This window comes from Eurosta solidaginis, chromosome 3 (assembly GCF_040869045.1).
Source record: "Eurosta solidaginis isolate ZX-2024a chromosome 3, ASM4086904v1, whole genome shotgun sequence".
In the NCBI taxonomy this organism is placed as follows: domain Eukaryota; kingdom Metazoa; phylum Arthropoda; class Insecta; order Diptera; family Tephritidae; genus Eurosta; species Eurosta solidaginis.
Genome location: NC_090321.1, coordinates 239,943,676 through 239,962,489, shown reverse-complemented (window position 1 = coordinate 239,962,489; position 18,814 = coordinate 239,943,676). Strand labels below are relative to the sequence as shown.

At 41.5% G+C, this 18,814-nt stretch overlaps 2 protein-coding genes across 5 annotated transcripts; one reads left to right on the top strand and one right to left on the bottom strand.

Moving 5' to 3' along the window:
* Window positions 1-528: 528 nt before the first annotated feature.
* LOC137245282 (uncharacterized) lies at window positions 529-18,447 on the bottom strand. Of its 3 annotated transcripts, none has more exons than XM_067775674.1 (3): window positions 17,037-18,447; window positions 14,694-15,066; window positions 529-605 (listed from the first exon to the last, which is right to left on the bottom strand). In XM_067775674.1, exons 1-2 carry the CDS (start codon window positions 18,216-18,218, stop codon window positions 14,707-14,709), a joined length of 1,542 nt encoding a protein of 513 aa, XP_067631775.1. In that variant the 5' UTR covers window positions 18,219-18,447; the 3' UTR covers window positions 529-605; window positions 14,694-14,706. The 3 variants fall into 3 exon arrangements, with proteins under 3 accessions (XP_067631775.1, XP_067631776.1, XP_067631774.1); XM_067775675.1 differs by lacking the exon at window positions 529-605 and adding an exon at window positions 2,565-2,582; XM_067775673.1 differs by lacking the exon at window positions 529-605 and having other exon boundaries at window positions 14,430-15,066.
* LOC137245284 (protein FAM185A) lies at window positions 8,126-15,465 on the top strand. Of its 2 annotated transcripts, XR_010951289.1 has the most exons (4): window positions 8,126-8,782; window positions 8,863-9,046; window positions 13,918-15,079; window positions 15,155-15,465. XR_010951289.1 is itself a non-coding variant. In XM_067775678.1 (3 exons), exons 1-3 carry the CDS (start codon window positions 8,192-8,194, stop codon window positions 14,277-14,279), a joined length of 1,137 nt encoding a protein of 378 aa, XP_067631779.1. In that variant the 5' UTR covers window positions 8,126-8,191; the 3' UTR covers window positions 14,280-15,465. The 2 variants fall into 2 exon arrangements, 1 of the variants encoding a protein (XP_067631779.1); XM_067775678.1 differs by having other exon boundaries at window positions 13,918-15,465.
* Window positions 18,448-18,814: the final 367 nt, after the last annotated feature.

Below are 18,814 nucleotides of genomic sequence, written 5' to 3'. Positions count from 1 at the left end.
AAGTTATCCCTCCTATGTTGTACGCAGTTTAACTACGAAAATGTTAAGCATACCAGTGCAACAATCGGACGTGCCGTTGAGACTATAGCCCCGTTAACTTGCAAGCGTCTATTCTAAAATTTTAGTTTTACTTTGATAAAATTGGCGAGACATTTCATTTGGTCACTCTACCTTAGGGTCTAATAAATTTAAAAAGACATCATGTATTTAATTGTCACTACTGTTTGTTGTAAATTTTGTTTTGCAAATTGTAGTGCAAATTTATACATACTATAGATACGTAGATGTGTTTACGAAATGGCTTGTTGCAAAAGAGATTTTAAATGTAAAAATAATCCGGATGATTTTTGCTTTATTTGCAGACATTATATTTTCGGGAACTCAGCTCGGAAAATAACTAATTCTGTCAAAGATGCATACTTTCATTATTTCGGTTTCCGTGTAAAAAATCTCGATAAATCTTGGACACCTCATTTAATTTGCGCCTCCTGTAGATTAACTTTAATGAGACGGGTATCGGGTAAAGGTCATAACTTGAAGTTTGGTGTTCCAATGATGTGGACTGAACCCTTTAATCACGACCAGTGATATTTTTGCGTGATAGACTTTAAAGGTAAAACGAGAAAAAAGAGTAAATTAATAAGTTATCCAAATGTGGCATCAGCTAAAAAAACCAAAACTACATGACCATACCTTATCCATACCTAGGCCGCCTATAAGCTTTGAAGCCTCAAGCGAAAGTGACTCCGAAACAGATAATTCAGACAGTGAACAAGACTGAACCGTTTAGACGGTTAAGCGCCAATTAAGTAAGTAAGTAAGTAAGTAAGAACAAGAAGGAGAGGTCCCACATCGAGTCTCACAAGCCGAACTTAATGACTTGGCCAGAGATTTGAAATTATCGAAATTTGATAGCGAAGTTCTAGGATCTGGTTTCCAGCAATGGGGCAGCCTGGGCCCGTCGACAAGTACTTCCAAATTTCGAAAAAGACACAAGACTTTCTCTTCTTTTTTTACTAAAAGTGAAAATATTTGCTACTGCAATAATGTTCAAGGTTTATTTGAAGCACAAAAAATTAGAAAATAAAGTGGATGATTGGCGCTTGTTTATAGACAGTTCAAAGCACAATTTAAAAGCAGCATTACTCCATAAAGGAAATTCGTTACCGTCAATACCAGTGGCACATTCTGAGAATACTAAAGAAACTTATTTAAGCATATCCAATTTACTTGAGCTCATTCAATATAAACAATTTAATTGGAATATTTGTGCGGACTTAAAGATAAGCAGTTTCGGTGGTACAATTTAAAATAAATAGTATATGAAATACATCCCAGGTTGTAGCTATAATTCTCGGACTTCAAGGAGGTTTCACTAAATATTGCTCTGTATTTGGGACAGCCGTGCTAGAGAAACCCATTATATTCAAGAAAACTGGCCACCAAGAGCTGAGTACGAACCAGGTGCCTTCAATATCGCAAACCCGCCTTTAGTAAATCCCGAACGAGTTATTTTGCCAGCACTTCACATCAAATTAGGATTAATGAAAAATTTTGTAAAGGCTTTAAATAAGGACGCGCTCCTTCCAGTTCCTAACAAAATTTTCCCTAAAATAACTCAAGCCAAATTAAAAGAAGGTATATTTGTTGGTCCACAAATTAGAAAGTTGCTGAAAGGCGAAAATTTTGCGAATCATTTATCATCAGTAGAAGCAGCGGCTTGGGACAGCTTTAAGCAAGTCGTTAGTGGATTTCTTGGCAGCAACAAAGATCCCAACTATAGAGAGATGCTCAAAGCTTTGTTGAAAAACTAAAGTGCTATGAAATGCAACATGTCCCTCAAAATGCATTTTTTGCATTCACATTTGGATAATTTTCCCGCAAACCTAGGTGCTGAAAGTGATGAACAGGGTAAAAGGTTTCACCAAGACCTCATGATGCTCAAAGCTTTGTTGAAAAACTAAAGTGCTATGAAATGCAACATGTCCCTCAAAATGCATTTTTTGCATTCACATTTGGATAATTTTCCCGCAAACCTAGGTGCTGAAAGTGATGAACAGGGTAAAAGGTTTCACCAAGACCTCATGATTTTTGAAAAGCGTTACCAAGGTTTTTGGAATGAAAAATTGATGGGAGATTATTGCTGGACAATAATACGGGACAAACCCAGAAAATTATAAACGGGTAGTTAAAAGTACCCACGTCCGTCACTATTGACCACCACGGTAAAACTCAATTTGACTTTTTTAGATGTAGATATGTATGTATTTAATGTTGTTGTCGTTGTTGTTTTTTACTGAATTGCTGATTTATACTCATATTACTCAATTGAATACAGTTTAACGTGCAAGCATATGTCTATAATAAAACGTTATAAAAAAATAAAAACGTAGTTTGAATAAAAATTTTCTCTTTAAAAAATTGTAGGATAGACGCTTGCAAATTAACGGGACTATAGTCTCAATGGCACGTCTGATTGTTGTATTGGTATGTTTAAAATTTTCGTAATTAAATTGCCTACAACATAGGAGGGCTAACTTTTTTTCGTCAATAGAATTTTTCCGATGTTAAAGTGGTTAAATCTGAAATTTTGTAAAAAATTTATTTTTTTTTTTCAACATTTTTTGAACGTTTTTTGGCATAGTGGCCAAACTACTGAAGGTACTTAAAGGAGGTGAAGGCAAGAAATTTTTATGGAAATTAGTATAATGCATAATTCAACAGTGTAAAACGAAAAAATGAAAAATACAAATTTTGTCCGTACCTATATAAAGTAGTGTTCTGCAAAAATGGGAATTTTCATATTTTCGCCGATATCTCAGAAAATAGATCTGCCACAGGAAAATGGAAGTCATATTCGGAATCAGGAGAAAATATCACTTTAGGAAAGGCCTGGGAGACTAAAGTTGATCAAAATTTGTTGAGTAGTGTAATTTGTGAGCTGGACTGGAGCAGATCACAAACATGAAAATTTCAGAAAGAGTATGAAAATTATTTTCGAAAAAAGCTTGAGATATATTGTTTTATTCCTCAAATTAAAATAAGTATAGAAAAAATTAAAAAAGAGAAAATACTTAAAAAAAAACATCTAACTCTATGTCATAAAAATTGTCTCTAAAGGAAAATCTCATATTTAGAGACTTGAGATGAGACTGAATTACACAATTCAGCCGTTAAACGCGCTTTTGCAGTCGTCAACTGATCTAGACTTTTACCAAAACAATTACGATAGCTGAAGAAATGGTTTTACCTTCTATTTTTGTTGGCACAGTACCAAAATTTTTGAACCATGGTTCCTACGGGGTATGTTGCTTTTATTTCATTCGTTTATACATCTCTTTTATCGATTTTACTTTCAATTTGCAGTTTCCTCTTTTGTTTACTTCGTTTCAATTTCCCGACCGATAGAGTTGTGCTTTTTCGTTCATTTCAGAGATTCGGTTCTTTCGTTCTTTTTCTGATGAACGAACAAGTTGTTCGTTTTGTTCATTTGATGCAAATTTGTTCACTGCTGCTCACACCCACGAAAAATGTCAACAAGTATAGATGGGGGTGTGTATGCAGCAATGCTTTGTGTCGGTATATTTAAATGTGTTATGAATAAATAAGTTAATATATATATGTATAATTAACTTAAAAAAAGTTATACATTTCGGAAGATCCAGGAAGTTGAAAGAGTACAGACACAAATTGTAAATATGAACTTTTCAAGTTTAATAAATGTAATAGTTAGTTTCTTACAAAAGATGTTGTTCATAAATAGTCCGTGTTGTCACAACATTTTTACAGAATTCGTTGTTGCCACACATAACTTTTTGTAGCAGAGCCACACATATCTTTAGTGTAAGTGCCATCATCGACATTCGTGCTCACTGTGAATTTCTATGTATGTATGAATTTACAATGTTCACGAACGAGAAGAGAGAAAGAATAACATTAGATAAAACGAACTAAAAGAACAAATAGAACCGAAATCGAAGATGTTGTTGTTGTTGTAGCAATGCTCGCCCCACCTAATAGCCGCGACCGATCACAAATTGTCATCAATATCCTCTAACGGGAGTCCAAGGAAACTTGCCGTTTCAACAGGGGTGGACCATAAGGAAAGGGGTGTTAGAGGCGTTGGTTCCACATTACAATTAAAGAGATGGTTGGTGTCATGTGGGGACACATTGCAAGCAGGGCATACATTTTGTATGTCGGGGTTGATTCTGGATAGGTAAGAGTTTAACCTGTTACAGTATCCAGAACGAAGTTGAGCAAGAGTGACACGCGTTTCCCTGGGGAGTATGCGTTCCTCTTCTGCGAGTTCTGGATATTTTTCTTCAAGTACTGGATTCACCGGGCAATTCCCGACATAAAGGTCCGACGCCTGTCTATGGAGTTCACCAAGGACCTGCTTGTGTTTTTCCGCTTCATACGGCTGGGTTCTCAGGTGCCGTATTTCCTCAAAATGCTTACGGAGATGACTCCTTAGGCCCCTAGGCGGTGCTGGTTCGTCAATCAGATGTCTGTTGGGATGCCCAGGTTTCTGGGTATTCAACAGAAACTGTTTGGTCAGCATCTCATTTCTCTCCCTGATGGGGAGTATTCTCGCCTCATTATGCAGATGGTGTTCTGGGGACATAAGAAGATAGCCCGTGGCGATTCTGAGAGCAGTATTTTGGCAGGCCTGTAGTTTCTTCCAGTGGGTGGTTTTTAGGCTTGGCGACCATATGGGTGACGCGTAGCACGTAATCGGCTGGCTAATTGCTTTGTATGTGGTCAAGAGCGTTTCTTTATCTTTTCCCCAGGTACTGCCAGCAAGGGATTTGAGGATTTTATTACGGCTCTGAATTCTTGGAACAATTGCGGTTGCGTGCGCACCAAAATGTAGATCCTGATCAAACGTCACACCCAAGATTTTGGGGTGTAGGACAGTCGGTAGCGTAGTGCCATCGACGTGGATGTTCAATATGGTCGACATTTGGGGCGTCCATGTTGTAAATAAGGTCGCGGAAGATTTAGTCGGTGACAATGCCAGGTTTCGCGAGGCGAAAAAACTGGAGAGATCAGGGAGATAGCCGTTTATTTTATTGCATAGCTCATCGACCTTTGGGCCTGGGCCTGTGGCCATTATTGTGCAGTCATCGGCGTAGGAAACGATTGTGACTCCTTCCGGTGGTGAAGGTAGCTTAGATATGTAGAAATTAAACAAAAGCGGGGATAGGACACCACCCTGTGGCACCCCTTGTTTAATTCTCCTTTGTTTTGATGTTTCGTTTCTGAATTGCACCGATGCCTGCCGACCACCCAGATAATTTGCGGTCCACCTTTTAAGACATGGGGGAAGGGTGGACCCTTCCAGGTCTTGCAGTAACGAGCCATGGTTGACCATATCAAAAGCTTTTGATAGGTCTAACGCTACGAGTACTGTTCTATGGTGGGGATATTGATTCAAACCGCAATTTATCTGGGTGCTAATGACATTTAGCGCGGAGGTAGTGCTATGGAGTTTTTTGAAGCCATGCTGATGAGGGGCTAGCTGCAAATGTGCTTGGAAATAAGGGAGCAAAATGGCTTCAAGCGTCTTTGCCACTGGCGATAGGAGAGATATCGGACGATATGACTCACCTACGTTAGCTGGTTTCCCAGGCTTTAGTAGCGGGACCACCTTGGCCATTTTCCATTTCTCGGGTATGACAAAGGTGGAAAGAGACAGGTTGAAGACATGCGCTAAATATTTGAAACCCTCTTTCCCTAGGTTTTTAAGCATCGGTATGGCTATGCCGTCTGGGCCCACTGCTTTGGATGGTTTAGCGCGACCAATGGCGTCCTCAACCTCTCTAGCGGTGATGGTAATTGGTGACGCGCTGAGTTTGTGTTTATGTGCGTGTCTATTGGCTCTCCGTCTATCTTTGTCGACCGTAGGATGCATTATATATTGTCGGCAGAAAGCGCTCGCGCATTTTTTCGCATCCGACAGCACCTTATCGCCAAAGGCCATGGAAACTTTGTCTTTGTGCTTAGTCGGATTCGATAGGGACTTTACGGTGGACCAAAGTTTACCTACACCGGTAGAGAGGTTACAACCTCTTAGGTGCTCTTCCCATTTCGCCCGCTTGTGTTCGTCCACAAGCAATCTGATGCGTTGGTTTATATCCCTTATTTGGGGGTCGCCTGGATCAAGCTGTCTTATAAGGTCGCGTTCCCTCGCTAAGCTCGCGGCCTCCGCCGGGAAGTGGGGCCAGATTTCGGGACGGGAATGAAATGTGCCGAGGCGGATTCAATGACCTTACGGCAGGCACGCTCCCCTTGGCGGGCATCAGTCGGGATAGGGAGGGCAGCAAAGCTGCTGTCTGTTGCAGATTTATATTCTTCCCACTTTCCTTTTTTGAAGTTTATGAAAGTGCGTTTTTCGGTGACGATGAAGTCGGCGGTACGCTCGAACGAAATAAGTATGGGCAGGTGGTCGGATGCCAATGTTACCGTCGGCTGCCAGTTGACGCAGTTTACGAGTTCTGCGCTCACGATTGAGATATCTGGCGAGCTATGACAGCTTCCTACCATACGTGTGGGGGCGTCTCCGTTTATTGTGCAGAACGTCGTTTCTTCTATTTGATCCGCCAACATCTCACCCCTACTGTCCGCCCGCAAGTTTGAATGCCATAGGTCGTGATGGGCATTGAAATCGCCTAAGATAATGCGATTGTTGCCAGTGAGTAAGGCCTCGATATTAGGGCGGTATCCACTGGGGCAACAGGTGACAGGAGGGATGTAGATGTTGATGATTTCTAGATTTGCATCGCCTGACCGGACAGATAGGCCTTGACGTTCTAAGACATTGTCACTGCGGTCGATGCCAGGATCAAATATATGATATTGCACAGAGTGGTGTATAATAAACGCGAGGCCGCCTCCATTTCCGCTCTCGCGGTCTTTCCTGTGGACATTATAACCAGAGCAGGTCTGCAATGCAGATCTTGCTGTGAGTTTAGTCTCTTGAATCGCAGCAATGCGGATGTTGTGCCGCTTCATGAAATCGACTATCTCCGTAATCTTCCCAGTTAGTCCATTACAGTTGAACTGCAGAATTCTGAAGTGCATGAGGGGTGACGCCGCCACTCTAGGGGTAAGTGAGGGGTGACTACGCCTAGGTTGTGGAAGGCCAGGACGCAATTGCTGTTGTGGCCTTGGGACTGGGCGCCCTTGGGCAAGCATTGGGGTACCCGGATGATTTGGGTTTGCGACCTGGCAACATGGCGCGATGAAACCCGTCGGGGGGTTGCCGTCGCGGAGTCCAGAACATCTAGGAAAGTGGCACCACCCAAGGCAAGAGCTGCATTGAGCGGATGTCGCAAACCTATATATTCTGTGCTGGCAGACGGTGCAAACGGAGGCAGGGACTAAGAGTCTGTTTCCCTGACCTGCACGATTGCTGCCAGAAAAGAGGGGGGGAGAAGAAGACGGGGGCAGGGGCTGATGCTCAGCATTGCAACCAGCTCTACTACGAAGGTAGTAGTTATGAGTGGTATCAGCTGTTTGAGTTGTTGGCGCCGTGGGGCGCGAGCAGCAGCGGGTACTTGTTGTGGCTTGCTGAGCAGCGAAGCTGCTGGAAGGTAGTGGGGATACGCTTAGGCGTAGACTACGGGACGCCCTTGGGCGTGAGCAGCAAGGAGCCACAAAAGATTTATAAAAGTTACGTGGACGTCGGGTTTTGGGATCAAGCCCAGAACAACCTGTCCGATGCAACCATCCCTTGCACGAGACACACTGAACAGAGTATGACCGTCCTAAAAAGATTCTTTTCTGGCAAATGCAGCAAAACCATTTCTCATGACCGGGGTCAGGAGACGGACCCGGATTGGGTTCGATACCTTCCCGGAGTAAGAGAATATGTAGCAGTCCTGCTGCAAGGAGCTGCTGGGAGGATGACAATTTGTGGGAGGGACGAAACAAAATAAATGGGGTCACACTGAAATGACAGTCCTTGGTCGGGAAAAATCCCGAGTCGCTCCGGTACATAGAACCGACTGCCTTGGGAAGCGTGAAATCGAAGATCTAGTTCACTTGTTCAGTTGAGAGACCCGGTTAATTGAACAAGTTCAGAACGAAACGACCCAACTCTACCGACCGATCAGCTGGATAGTTTGACAGACTTTGCCATTGATTTTCTCTGCAATTGGGTGAAACAAATTTTCAGCGATAGGAAATGCTTTTAATACGTAAATTAGCACCACTTATGCGTAAAAATAATACACGGCAATTGGCAAAAAAATCATTAAAACCCAATAAAATGGAAAAGCTAATATCTGGCGCGACGCCATCCAACAAACAAGTGCATCAGGAAACGTTTCGTTACATTTCACCGTTTCCACGGATAAACATACGCTCCGATATTTATTTACGTATTAAAGCGGCCGATGTGCATGAATATCCAGATGCAAATGTGCTCATTGCTGAGCTACACGGTGGACATGTACGAAACTGTCCAGTAGCATTGCAGGTGAATGTGAGTGAGGATGAGCGTTTAATAAATATCGATATAAATAAAATATCAAATGCACCCGATTTTCATTGTAACTTGGAGATACCCATACGGTCGGATTTACATGTTGAAGCACAGGATAGTGTTACAGTGAGCAATATTTTAAGTTCAGAAGTAAAGGTGAAGGCAAACAAAAATATAGACATTAAAGAAGTACGAGCAGATAGTGTAACATTGGAAAGTGCTGAAGGGAATATTAGATGCAAGGGTATGCTCTTAGGTAGAGTAACTAGAGTGGAAACGAGCAAAGAAGGGGTGGGTGGTACTTGGCATGAACGTATAATCCTAAAGAAAAAGAGTGAACTAACTTTCATATTTATATATGTATTTTTCAGAATATGTCCTTTGAAAAATTGCAAGGCGATCAGTTGAGCTGCAAGACAGATGGTGGCAACATTTCGACAAACTCTTGCTATGTGGAAGAATCGAGATTTGTAACGAATAGCGGTACCTTAACGCTGAAAAATGTGCATAAGAAAACGGAAGTAGATGTGCAAAAGGGTGGAACTCTGAACATGAGTGAGTAGTTTTTTTTTTATTTGGTAAATTAATTTATGAGTGAAATTTTATGAGAACAGCGCAGGGCATTTTACCAGTAAAACTAATTGGATTTGGTTTGTGCTGGAGTACATTGACCTAGAGGTGGAAGGTGTTTTTTTATGTACCGAAGAGTTCTCTCAGATATGTATATTTCTGAAAATATTGCCCACTACATTAAAACCACCACTTCTTGTTGTTGTTGTAGCAATGCTCGCCCCACCTATTAGCCGCGACCGATCACAAATTGTCATCAATATCCTCTAACGGGAGTCCAAGGAAACTTGCCGTTTCAACAGGGGTGGACCATAAGGAAAGGGGTGTTAGAGGCGTTGGTTCCACATTACAATTAAAGAGATGGTTGGTGTCATGTGGGGACACATTGCAAGCGGGGCATACATTTTGTATGTCGGGGTTGATTCTGGAAAGGTAAGAGTTTAACCTGTTACAGTATCCAGAACGAAGTTGAGCAAGAGTGACACGCGTTTCCCTGGGGAGTATGCGTTCCTCTTCCGCGAGTTCTGGATATTTTTCTTCAAGTACTGGATTCACCGGGCAATTCCCGACATAAAGGTCCGACGCCTGTCTATGGAGTTTACCAAGGACCTGCTTGTGTTTTTTCGCTTCATACGGCTGGGTTCTCAGGTGCCGTATTTCCTCAAAATGCTTACGGAGATGACTCCTTGGGCCCCTAGGCGGTTCGTCAATCAGATGTCTGTTGGGAAGCCCAGGTTTCTGGTATCAACAGAAACTGTTTGGTCAGCATCTCATTTCTCTCCCTGATGGGGAGTATTCTCGCCTCATTATGCAGATGGTGTTCTGGGGACATAAGAAGACAGCCCGTGGCGATTCTGAGAGCAGTATTTTGGCAGGCCTGTAGTTTCTTCCAGTGAGTAGTTTTTAGGCTTGGCGACCATATGGGTGACGCGTAGCACGTAATCGGCTGGCTAATTGCTTTGTATGTGGTCATGAGCGTTTCTTTATCTTTTCCCCAGGTACTGCCAGCAAGGGATTTGAAGATTTTATTACGGCTCTGAATTCTCGGAACAATTGCGGTTACGTGCGCACCAAAATGTAGATCCTGATCAAACGTCACACCCAAGATTTTGGGATGTAGGACAGTCGGTAGCGTAGTGCCATCGACGTGGATGTTCAATATGGTCGACATTTGGGGCGTCCATGTTGCAAATAAGGTCGCGGAAGATTTAGTCGGTGACAATGCCAGGTTTCGCGAGGCGAAAAAACTGGAGAGATCAGGGAGATAGCCGTTTATTTTATTGCATAGCTCATCGATCTCTGGGCCTGGGCCTGTGGCCATTATTGTGCAGTCATCGGCGTAGGAAACGATTGTGACTCCTTCCGGTGGTGAAGGTAGCTTAGATATGTAGAAATTAAACAAAAGTGGGGATAGGACACCATCCTGTGGCACCCCTTGTTTAATTCTCCTTGGTTTTGATGTTTCGTTTCTGAATTGCACCGATGCCTGCCGACCACCCAGATAATTTGCGGTCCACCTTTTGAGACATGGGGGAAGGGTAGACCCTTCCAGGTCTTGCAGTAATGAGCCATGGTTGACCGTATCAAAGGCTTTTGATAGGTCTAGCGCTACGAGTACTGTTCTATGGTGGGGGTTTTGATTCAAACCGCAATTTATCTGGGTGCTAATGACATTTAGCGCGGAGGTAGTGCTATAGAGTTTTCTGAAGTCATGCTGATGAGGGGCTAGCTGCAAATGTGCTTGGAAATAAGGGCGCAAAATGGCTTCAAGCGTCTTTGCCACTGGCGATAGGAGAGATATCGGACGATATGACTCACATACGTTAGCTGGTTTCCCAGGCTTTAGTAGCGGGACCACCTTGGCCATTTTCCATTTCTCGGGTATGGCAAAGGTGGAGAGAGACAGATTGAAGACATGCGCTAAATATTTGAAACCCTCTTTCCCTAGGCTTTTAAGCATCGGCATGGCTATGCCGTCTGGGCCCACTGCTTTGGATGGTTTAGCGCGAACAATGGCGTCCTCAACCTCTCTAGCGGTGATGGTGATTGGTGACGCGCTGAATTTGTGTTTATGTGCGTGTCTATTGGCTCTCCGTCTATCTTTTTCGACCGTAGGATGCATTATATATTGTCGGCAGAAAGCGCTCGCGCATTTTTCCGCATCCGACAGCACTTTATCGCCAAAGGCGATGGAAACTTTGTCTCTGTGTGTAGTCGGATTCGATAGGGACTTTACGGTGGACCAAAGTTTACCTACACCGGTAGAGAGGTTACAACCTCTTAGGGGCTCTTCCCATTTCGCCCGCTTGTGTTCGTCCACAAGCAATCTGATGCGTTGGTTTATATCCCTTATTTGGGGGTCGCCTGGATCAAGCTGTCTTATAAGGTCGCGTTCCCTCGCTAAGCTCGCGGCCTCCGCCGGGAAGTGGGGCCGGATTTCGGGAATTCTCCCGGCGGGAATGAAATGTGCCGAGGCGGATTCAATGACCTTACGGAAGGCACGCTCCCATTGGAGGGCATCAGTCGGGATAGGGAGGGCAGCAAAGCTGCTGTCTGTTGCAGATTTATATTCTTCCCACTTTCCTTTTTTGAAGTTTATGAAAGTGCGTTTTTCGGTGACGATGAAGTCGGCGGTACGCTCGAACGAAATAAGTATGGGCAGGTGGTCGGATGCCAATGTTACCATCGGCTGCCAGTTGACGCAGTTTACGAGTTCTGCGCTCACGATTGAGATATCTGGCGAGCTATGACAGCTTCCTACCATACGTGTGGGGGCGTCTCCGTTTATTGTGCAGAACGTCGTTTCTTCTATTTGATCCGCCAACATCTCACCCCTACTGTCCGCCCGCAAGTTTGAATGCCATAGGTCGTGATGGGCATTGAAATCGCCTAAGATAATGCGATTGTTGCCAGTGAGTAAGGCCTCGATTTTAGGGCGGTATCCACTGGGGCAACAGGTGACAGGAGGGATGTAGGTGTTGATGATTTCTAGATTTGCATCGCCTGACCGGACAGATAGGCCTTGACGTTCTAAGACATTGTCCCTGCGGTCGATGCCAGGATCAAATATATGATATTGCACAGAGTGGTGTATAATAAACGCGAGGCCGCCTCCATTTCCGCTCTCGCGGTCCTTTCTGTGGACATTATACCCAGGGCAGGTCTGCAATGCAGATCTTGCTGTGAGTTTAGTCTCTTGAATCGCAGCAATGCGGATGTTGTGCCGCTTCATGAAATCGACTATCTCCGTAATCTTCCCAGTTAGTCCATTACAGTTTAACTGCAGAATTCTGAAGTGCATGAGGGGTGACGCCGCCACTCTAGGGGTAAGTGACGGGTGACTACGCCTAGGTTGTGGAAGGCCAGGACGCAATTGCTGTTGTGGCCTTGGGACTGGGCGCCCTTGGGCAAGCATTGGGGTACCCGGATGATTTGGGTTTGCGACCTGGCAACATGGCGCGATGAAACCCGTCGAGGGGTTGCCGTCGCGGAGACCAGAACATCTAGGAAAGTGGCACCACCCAAGGCAGGAGCTGCATTGAGCGGATGTCGCAAACCTATATATTCTGTGCTGTCAGACGGTGCAAACGGAGGTAGAGACTAAGAGTCTGTTTCCCTGACCTGCACGATTGCTTGCAGAAAAGAGGGGGGGAGAAGAGCAGGGGCTGATGCTCAGCATTGCTACCAGCTCTACTACGAAGGTAGTAGTTATGAGTGGTATCAGCTGTTTGAGTTGTTGGCGCCGTGGGGCGCGAGCAGCAGCGGGTACTTGTTGTGGCTTGCTGAGCAGCGAGGCTGCTGGAAGGTAGTGGAGGGGCGCTTAGGCGTAGACTACGGGACGCCCTTGGGCGTGAGCAGCAAGGAGCCACAAAAGATTTATAAAAGTTACGTGGACGTCGGGTTTGGGGATCAAGCCCAGAACAACCTGTCCGATGCAACCATCCCTTGCACGAGACACACTGAACAGAGTATGACCGTCCTAAAAAGATTCTTTTCTGGCAAATGCAGCAAAACCATTTCTCAGGACCGGGGTCAGGAGACGGACCCGGATTGAGTTCGATACCTTCCCGGAGTAAGAGAATATGTAGCAGTCCTGCTGCAAGGAGCTGCTGGGAGGATGACAATTTGTGGGAGGGACGAGACAAATTAAATGGGGTCACACTGAAATGACAGTCCTTGGTCGAGAAAAATCCCGAGTCGCTCCGGTACATAGAACCGACTGCCTTGGGAAGCGACCACCACTTCTCTTCCCCGAAGGTAAATCTAGCAAATAGAACATGGATCGCCACTGTTTCCTAATAGTGCTTCTATATTGCAATGTCACTGTAAGACGAAAGAAAATTTGTAAGGCTTTGCTTAAACAAAAAATTTCGAAATCTCAAGTGGAGATTGGTCCCGCGCTAAACCCAGAGCTAGATGTTAATTATAAAATGTAAGGCGCGATAACCTCCGAAGAGATCTAAGGCCGAGCTTCTCTTCCAATTTGCGTCGTGCTCCTCTTGATTTTCCATACAAATTGGCCGGAAGGACTTACATGTTTTATGCCGACTCCAAACGGCATCTGCAAGGCAGATGAGTTTTCACTGAGAGTTTTTCATGACAGAAATATACTCGGAGTGCTTTTCAAATACTGCCGAGGGGCAACCCCGCTTAGACAAATTTTCTTCTAATTGAAAATCCTTATTTCTAAAATTTTGATTTTGCTTTGCCCGGGATGTGTAGTCTCACTCAAGTTATTTTATAACAAAAGTGAAAGAGACATTATAACTTTCGGGCACTATGCATTAAGTTTAATTCCTCAACCTGTAATATTTTTCTTAATAATTGATTATTTGTCCTTTTTATGGATTTAACAGCTGGAGTTCACGGTAATCTCAAAGTACGTGCTAATGGCGGAAAAGTTAGTTTACAACTTTCTGAATTAAAGGATGAAAATTTTGTTAAAGCAAATGATGTAGAGCAAGTCCTAATCAATATATCAGATCTCATTGAGGAGCAATCTAAAATAGAGGTCATCTCAAGCGGCATTGTACTAGATGATACATTGTGCCATTTAAATCATGGCACTTCCCAAAACAATACAATATTTCGCAATTGTAACACTGCAGAGGCACAAAGTAATTTAATCGTAGAAAGTAATGGTGAAGTTAAACTAGGAAAATTATCGTGGGTGGAATCTTTGCGTGAGCAGTTAGATGCTGCTGGAAAAAGCAAATAAGTTTAATTACTAAGAAACATAGCACTATCACAAAACAATTTAGTAATGAAACCTATGGAAAATAGTGGAAATAAATTAGTGAAATAACTTCCCCCTGCCACTAATAACTAAGTGGTACTAGGAAAATATTTGCAAAAAATTATTTCGACTAATTTTAGTGGTAGTCGTTCGTCGGCCAAAGTGTTTTTTATTGGTAGAAAAGTGCTTAGTGCACTAACAATTTACTGCATTGGCTATGAAATATGCGCTTTATTATAGCATATTATGCTTTAATGATAATATTAAAATGAATGTAGTTAAGTAGTTTTTAGATTGTTTAATCAAGTTTGTATGCAATTACCCAATTTGCTCAAAATTGTTCAATCCGTAAGCTTGGGATAGGCACCATTTATCAAAATAAATATAAATACTCACGGCTGACTAATAATTATGGCTGCTGGGAATTTTCCAAAACCTTTTGTATTTTACTATAGCATCGTTTGGTTACTTCATCAGCATCGCCAATACTTAAGGTGTTTTGCAAATTCTTCATATTGTCATCAGGATTATTATCTTTCCAAACTTGCGATAATTGTAATTCACTAGCAGCATTAATCATGCGCATAATTAAGTCGAGTATTGTTAAATAACTAGTATCAAAATTAAAATCATCTTCTTTAACTGGAATATCTTCGAAATCATTTGCGGGTGGTGTTCTTCTTGCTATGCGGTCATTTTCCACTCTCAATAGATTCCAAATACTTATGGCATATATCAAGCAACGTTCATCGAAAGGATCGCCCAGTGACTGCGTATAAAAAGTAAAGCACTTGATTAAAAGTTGCAGGGCAATACCTCAAAAATTATATTCAATTATGGCATCTCCCTCATTTTAGCTCAAGCCTACTGAAATTGTGAATTCCCGGGCCTACCGTCACATGACAACTCTTGAGCATATCTGGTGCCTATGTGGAATTAAATGCTCATTAAAGAATATGATTTCTATTCAACTATGGAGTTTATGTGAACTGAAATAATTTTTATTTATTTATTTTTAATTTTTATTTAATTATTATTTACACTCTATGGTGTTTCAGGCCTTACAGACTATATAACAGATTTTAGCTTTGCTTGATGATAAACTAAGATAATTACAAACTATGTATTGTAATGAATGGCAATAAAATTACAGATTACACAGAATAAATATCACTGAGTATTGATTTAAAAGTGTGCTTTGGCAAAGAAAAATCGATGATTAAAGAATTTGAGATTAGATTAAAATCGGTCATGGCTCTAAACAAAGGTGCATTAGAGGCATAGAGGGTCCTGGCATTGTCCGTATAAAAGGTATCTCTGTTACGAAGCGGCCTGCTCGGGATACAATAACGGAAAACGAACAAACGCAGTGAACAATAATTTTAAAGTATATGCCAGCACTGAATATGCCCTAGCAATGGTAGCATTTAAGTGAGTAGTGAAAGAAAATTTCGAGTCTAATACTAAGTCTTTTATATCATTAAGGGTTTTACTGGCGGTAGCCACCAATAAAATAAGAGGTGGGAAGATTCTCGCGAGCTTTGGAGAAGGTAACATGAAAGCATTTACCAACATTTAGAGGCAGATTATTGGTATTACACCACACACCGACATTGTCGAGATCATATTGAATCCTTTCCGCGTCAGAGGCTTTCGAAATGGTTCCAAAGCCTTAAAATGATCAGCGTACAAAAGAAAGTTAGAGTGCTAAAATATCATTTATAGAGATTACAAAAAGCAGCGGCCTCAAAATACCCCTTGCGGCACGCCGGAGGTGGCAATAAAAGAGTTAGAGTGAGTATTGTCAATTACAACAACACAACTACCCTGTTGAAGATATGACCTTATCCAAGAAAGAAATGTTGAGTGGAAACCCAAAGATGGCAATTTAGAAATTAGGATTGAGTGACTAGCTTTATCAAACGCTTTTGAGAAATCAGTGTTTACAGTATCGACTTGTAAACGATTATTAAACGCGGATAGGCAATAGTCAGAGAAAATTGCTAAATTTGTCACAGTGGATCTACCGGACATGAAATCATGCTGATTGTTACTGATTAGACGTTTTAGTTTAGAAATAGTCGACAACTTTGCTATGGGTCTATAATTAGCGACGTTATTTTTATTACCGCTCTTGAAAACTGGGCTAATGAAAGTTATTTTCCATACATCGATAAATTCACCACACTCGAGAGATTTGTTAAAAATAAGGAGTGGGATCGCCAATGCCAAACAATTTTCAAAAAGATAAGACGATAGGCCGTCAATATCGGTAAAGGTGGATGATTTTATGTTTTGGATTCCTTAACGCGCTAACGTTGATAGAAGAGTCAACCCAAACGGGGACCACCGGCCGGACTTCCGTTTGCGCAACAAAGTTTGAGCGGAAAAAATCTGCAAAAAGATTAGCCGCTTCAGCTAGATTTATTTATTTATCTACAGATCGCAGTCACCACAAATAAGTAACAATTTAAAAATATATATATTCACAAGAATACAGTACGTGGTGTTAATTTAAACAGTTGCAGCGCATTATATGCATACATTTAAACATTAATCAATGTATCTAAGAGACAGAGTTATATGGAGTTGGGACCAAATCGATTTAACCTACGTATTTAAGGTAGTCAGCAGATGTTTAAATCTATTTTTCTCGAATCGTAAGTTGCTACGTCACATATGCAAAAGATTGATAATACATTATGAATAATAGCACCTATGATGTTTACAATAAATTACCTCTAAAATATCATTGACACTATCCAGCAAGTCTTGTTCTCTATTGCTTAAATGTGGCACATACTTTGGATTACATAACGGCTCAAGTATACAACTTATGCAATCCATTAACGTTTCAATATGTGGCATATAACTAATTTGCGATAATTCATCGTATTGTGTTAAAATGCAATGTATATTTAAGAATATTTGCATTAAGTTGTATGTACTCTGTGTAAATATGATTGTGCTATCATCATCATCGTCTTCATATTCTTCCTCATTTTCATCTTGTAACACTGTCGAATTTTTCCTTGGCAATAATGCTAAGAATGCCTCTATAGTAGCTTTGATGAGTGCCTCATTAACAAAAAGTTGCTCGAACGTTGGCAAAATATCACCATCACCATCCAAGTCATTGTCGTTTACATTCTTTTTGATTGCTTCTAACTTTTGTTTATTTGGATCGACTAGTGCAAATTTTGCGAGGATAGCATTTAATGTTTCCACAGTTTGCCGCAGCAATTGTTCATTTATAGAATTGCTTAATATAAATGTTAGGTTTTTAACAAAATCTTTACAATTACAAATACGTTGATACCATTGCAATGCGGCTTTACGATCAGCATGTATGAGTACAACCGAAAATAAGCGCGTAATTTGCAAAAGCGTTAAAGAATCTGTGCAATTCGTAAGATCGAGCAGTGTCTGCACTAGCGCAATGTTTTCAACAAGCAATTCACGTGATTGCTTGAAATTGCACATATTGCCCAAAATACCAACTAAAATCTCTACTAAACGTTTATCGTCAGTAGCATTAATACAATGTGCAAAAAGTTCTAGCACATTATGTTCCAATAACAGTAGCACAACATCCTCTTCAATTGTCATGTCCCACATTGAGCATAGATCATTTTCAAAACTCTTATTTTCAGCAAGTTCCTTCTCATTTTTGGTTAACTTTAATAATGTGGAAAGTACAAAACGTTCACTATACAAAGTATTACCAATAGCATCACCACGTATGCGTGACAAATCCTCATCATCTTGGCCGTCGTCTGGATGAAGTGGAGCGGAAGGATTGCAGGAAGCCCCGTTATGTTCGTTGTCACTGTTCGTAGGCTTTTCACCTGCATCATCTTTAAAACTATCTGCTTCCGATTGATGGTTACTTAAACTTTTAGGCAAATTATCTTTCTCCATTCAATACGTATTATATTTTTTTTCCTCCGGCGTAAACAAAAATAATTTAATTGTCAAAATAAGCTGCAGCAGTAGTGTGGGTTGCAACATAACACTTTGGTAAATATGTTACCCTGTCCCAAATATGTTTCTATAACCAGTAGCGGCAAATGCCGTCAATTCTACGTTGATAATGCATTTGTGTAAACGCCTTAGAAGTAAAATGTTTCCATGTTTTACGGCCCATACATGACACAAAAACCATGCGCAAATATAAAACGACGAAATTTGTGCAAATGAAAATTTTGACATACACGGCTCAAAAACACTGCGCAATATTCATTTTTAAAGTAGCGCAACAAATGAAACATGTCTTTTAATTGTATAAAAAAGGCATTAATTGTATAAAAATTCACTATTTATTTTCCACAGTGCTGGTAATTCACGGTATAAGTCGAAAAACTCGCACAGAAGCGTTTATTTTCCATTGTATTTATAAAATATATATTTTAATTGCAAGACCAGCTCAACTCATCGCAGCACTGCACAATATTCATTTTTCAACTAGCGCAACAAATGAAACATGTGTTCTAATTGTATAAAAAAATTATTATTTA

Excerpts from the sequence above, each read along its gene's own strand:
- LOC137245284 (XM_067775678.1), top strand. The coding sequence starts at position 8,192 with ATGCTTTTAATACGTAAATTAGCACCACTTATGCGTAAAAATAATACA. Across the intron at positions 8,783-8,862 it reads TGGAAACGAGCAAAGAAGGG|AATATGTCCTTTGAAAAATT; the intron begins GTGGGTGGTACT and ends TGTATTTTTCAG. Across the intron at positions 9,047-13,917 it reads GGGTGGAACTCTGAACATGA|CTGGAGTTCACGGTAATCTC; the intron begins GTGAGTAGTTTT and ends TGGATTTAACAG.
- LOC137245282 (XM_067775674.1), bottom strand. The coding sequence starts at position 18,218 with ATGGAGAAAGATAATTTGCCTAAAAGTTTAAGTAACCATCAATCGGAA. Across the intron at positions 15,067-17,036 it reads GTGTCAATGATATTTTAGAG|TCACTGGGCGATCCTTTCGA; the intron begins GTAATTTATTGT and ends TTTTATACGCAG.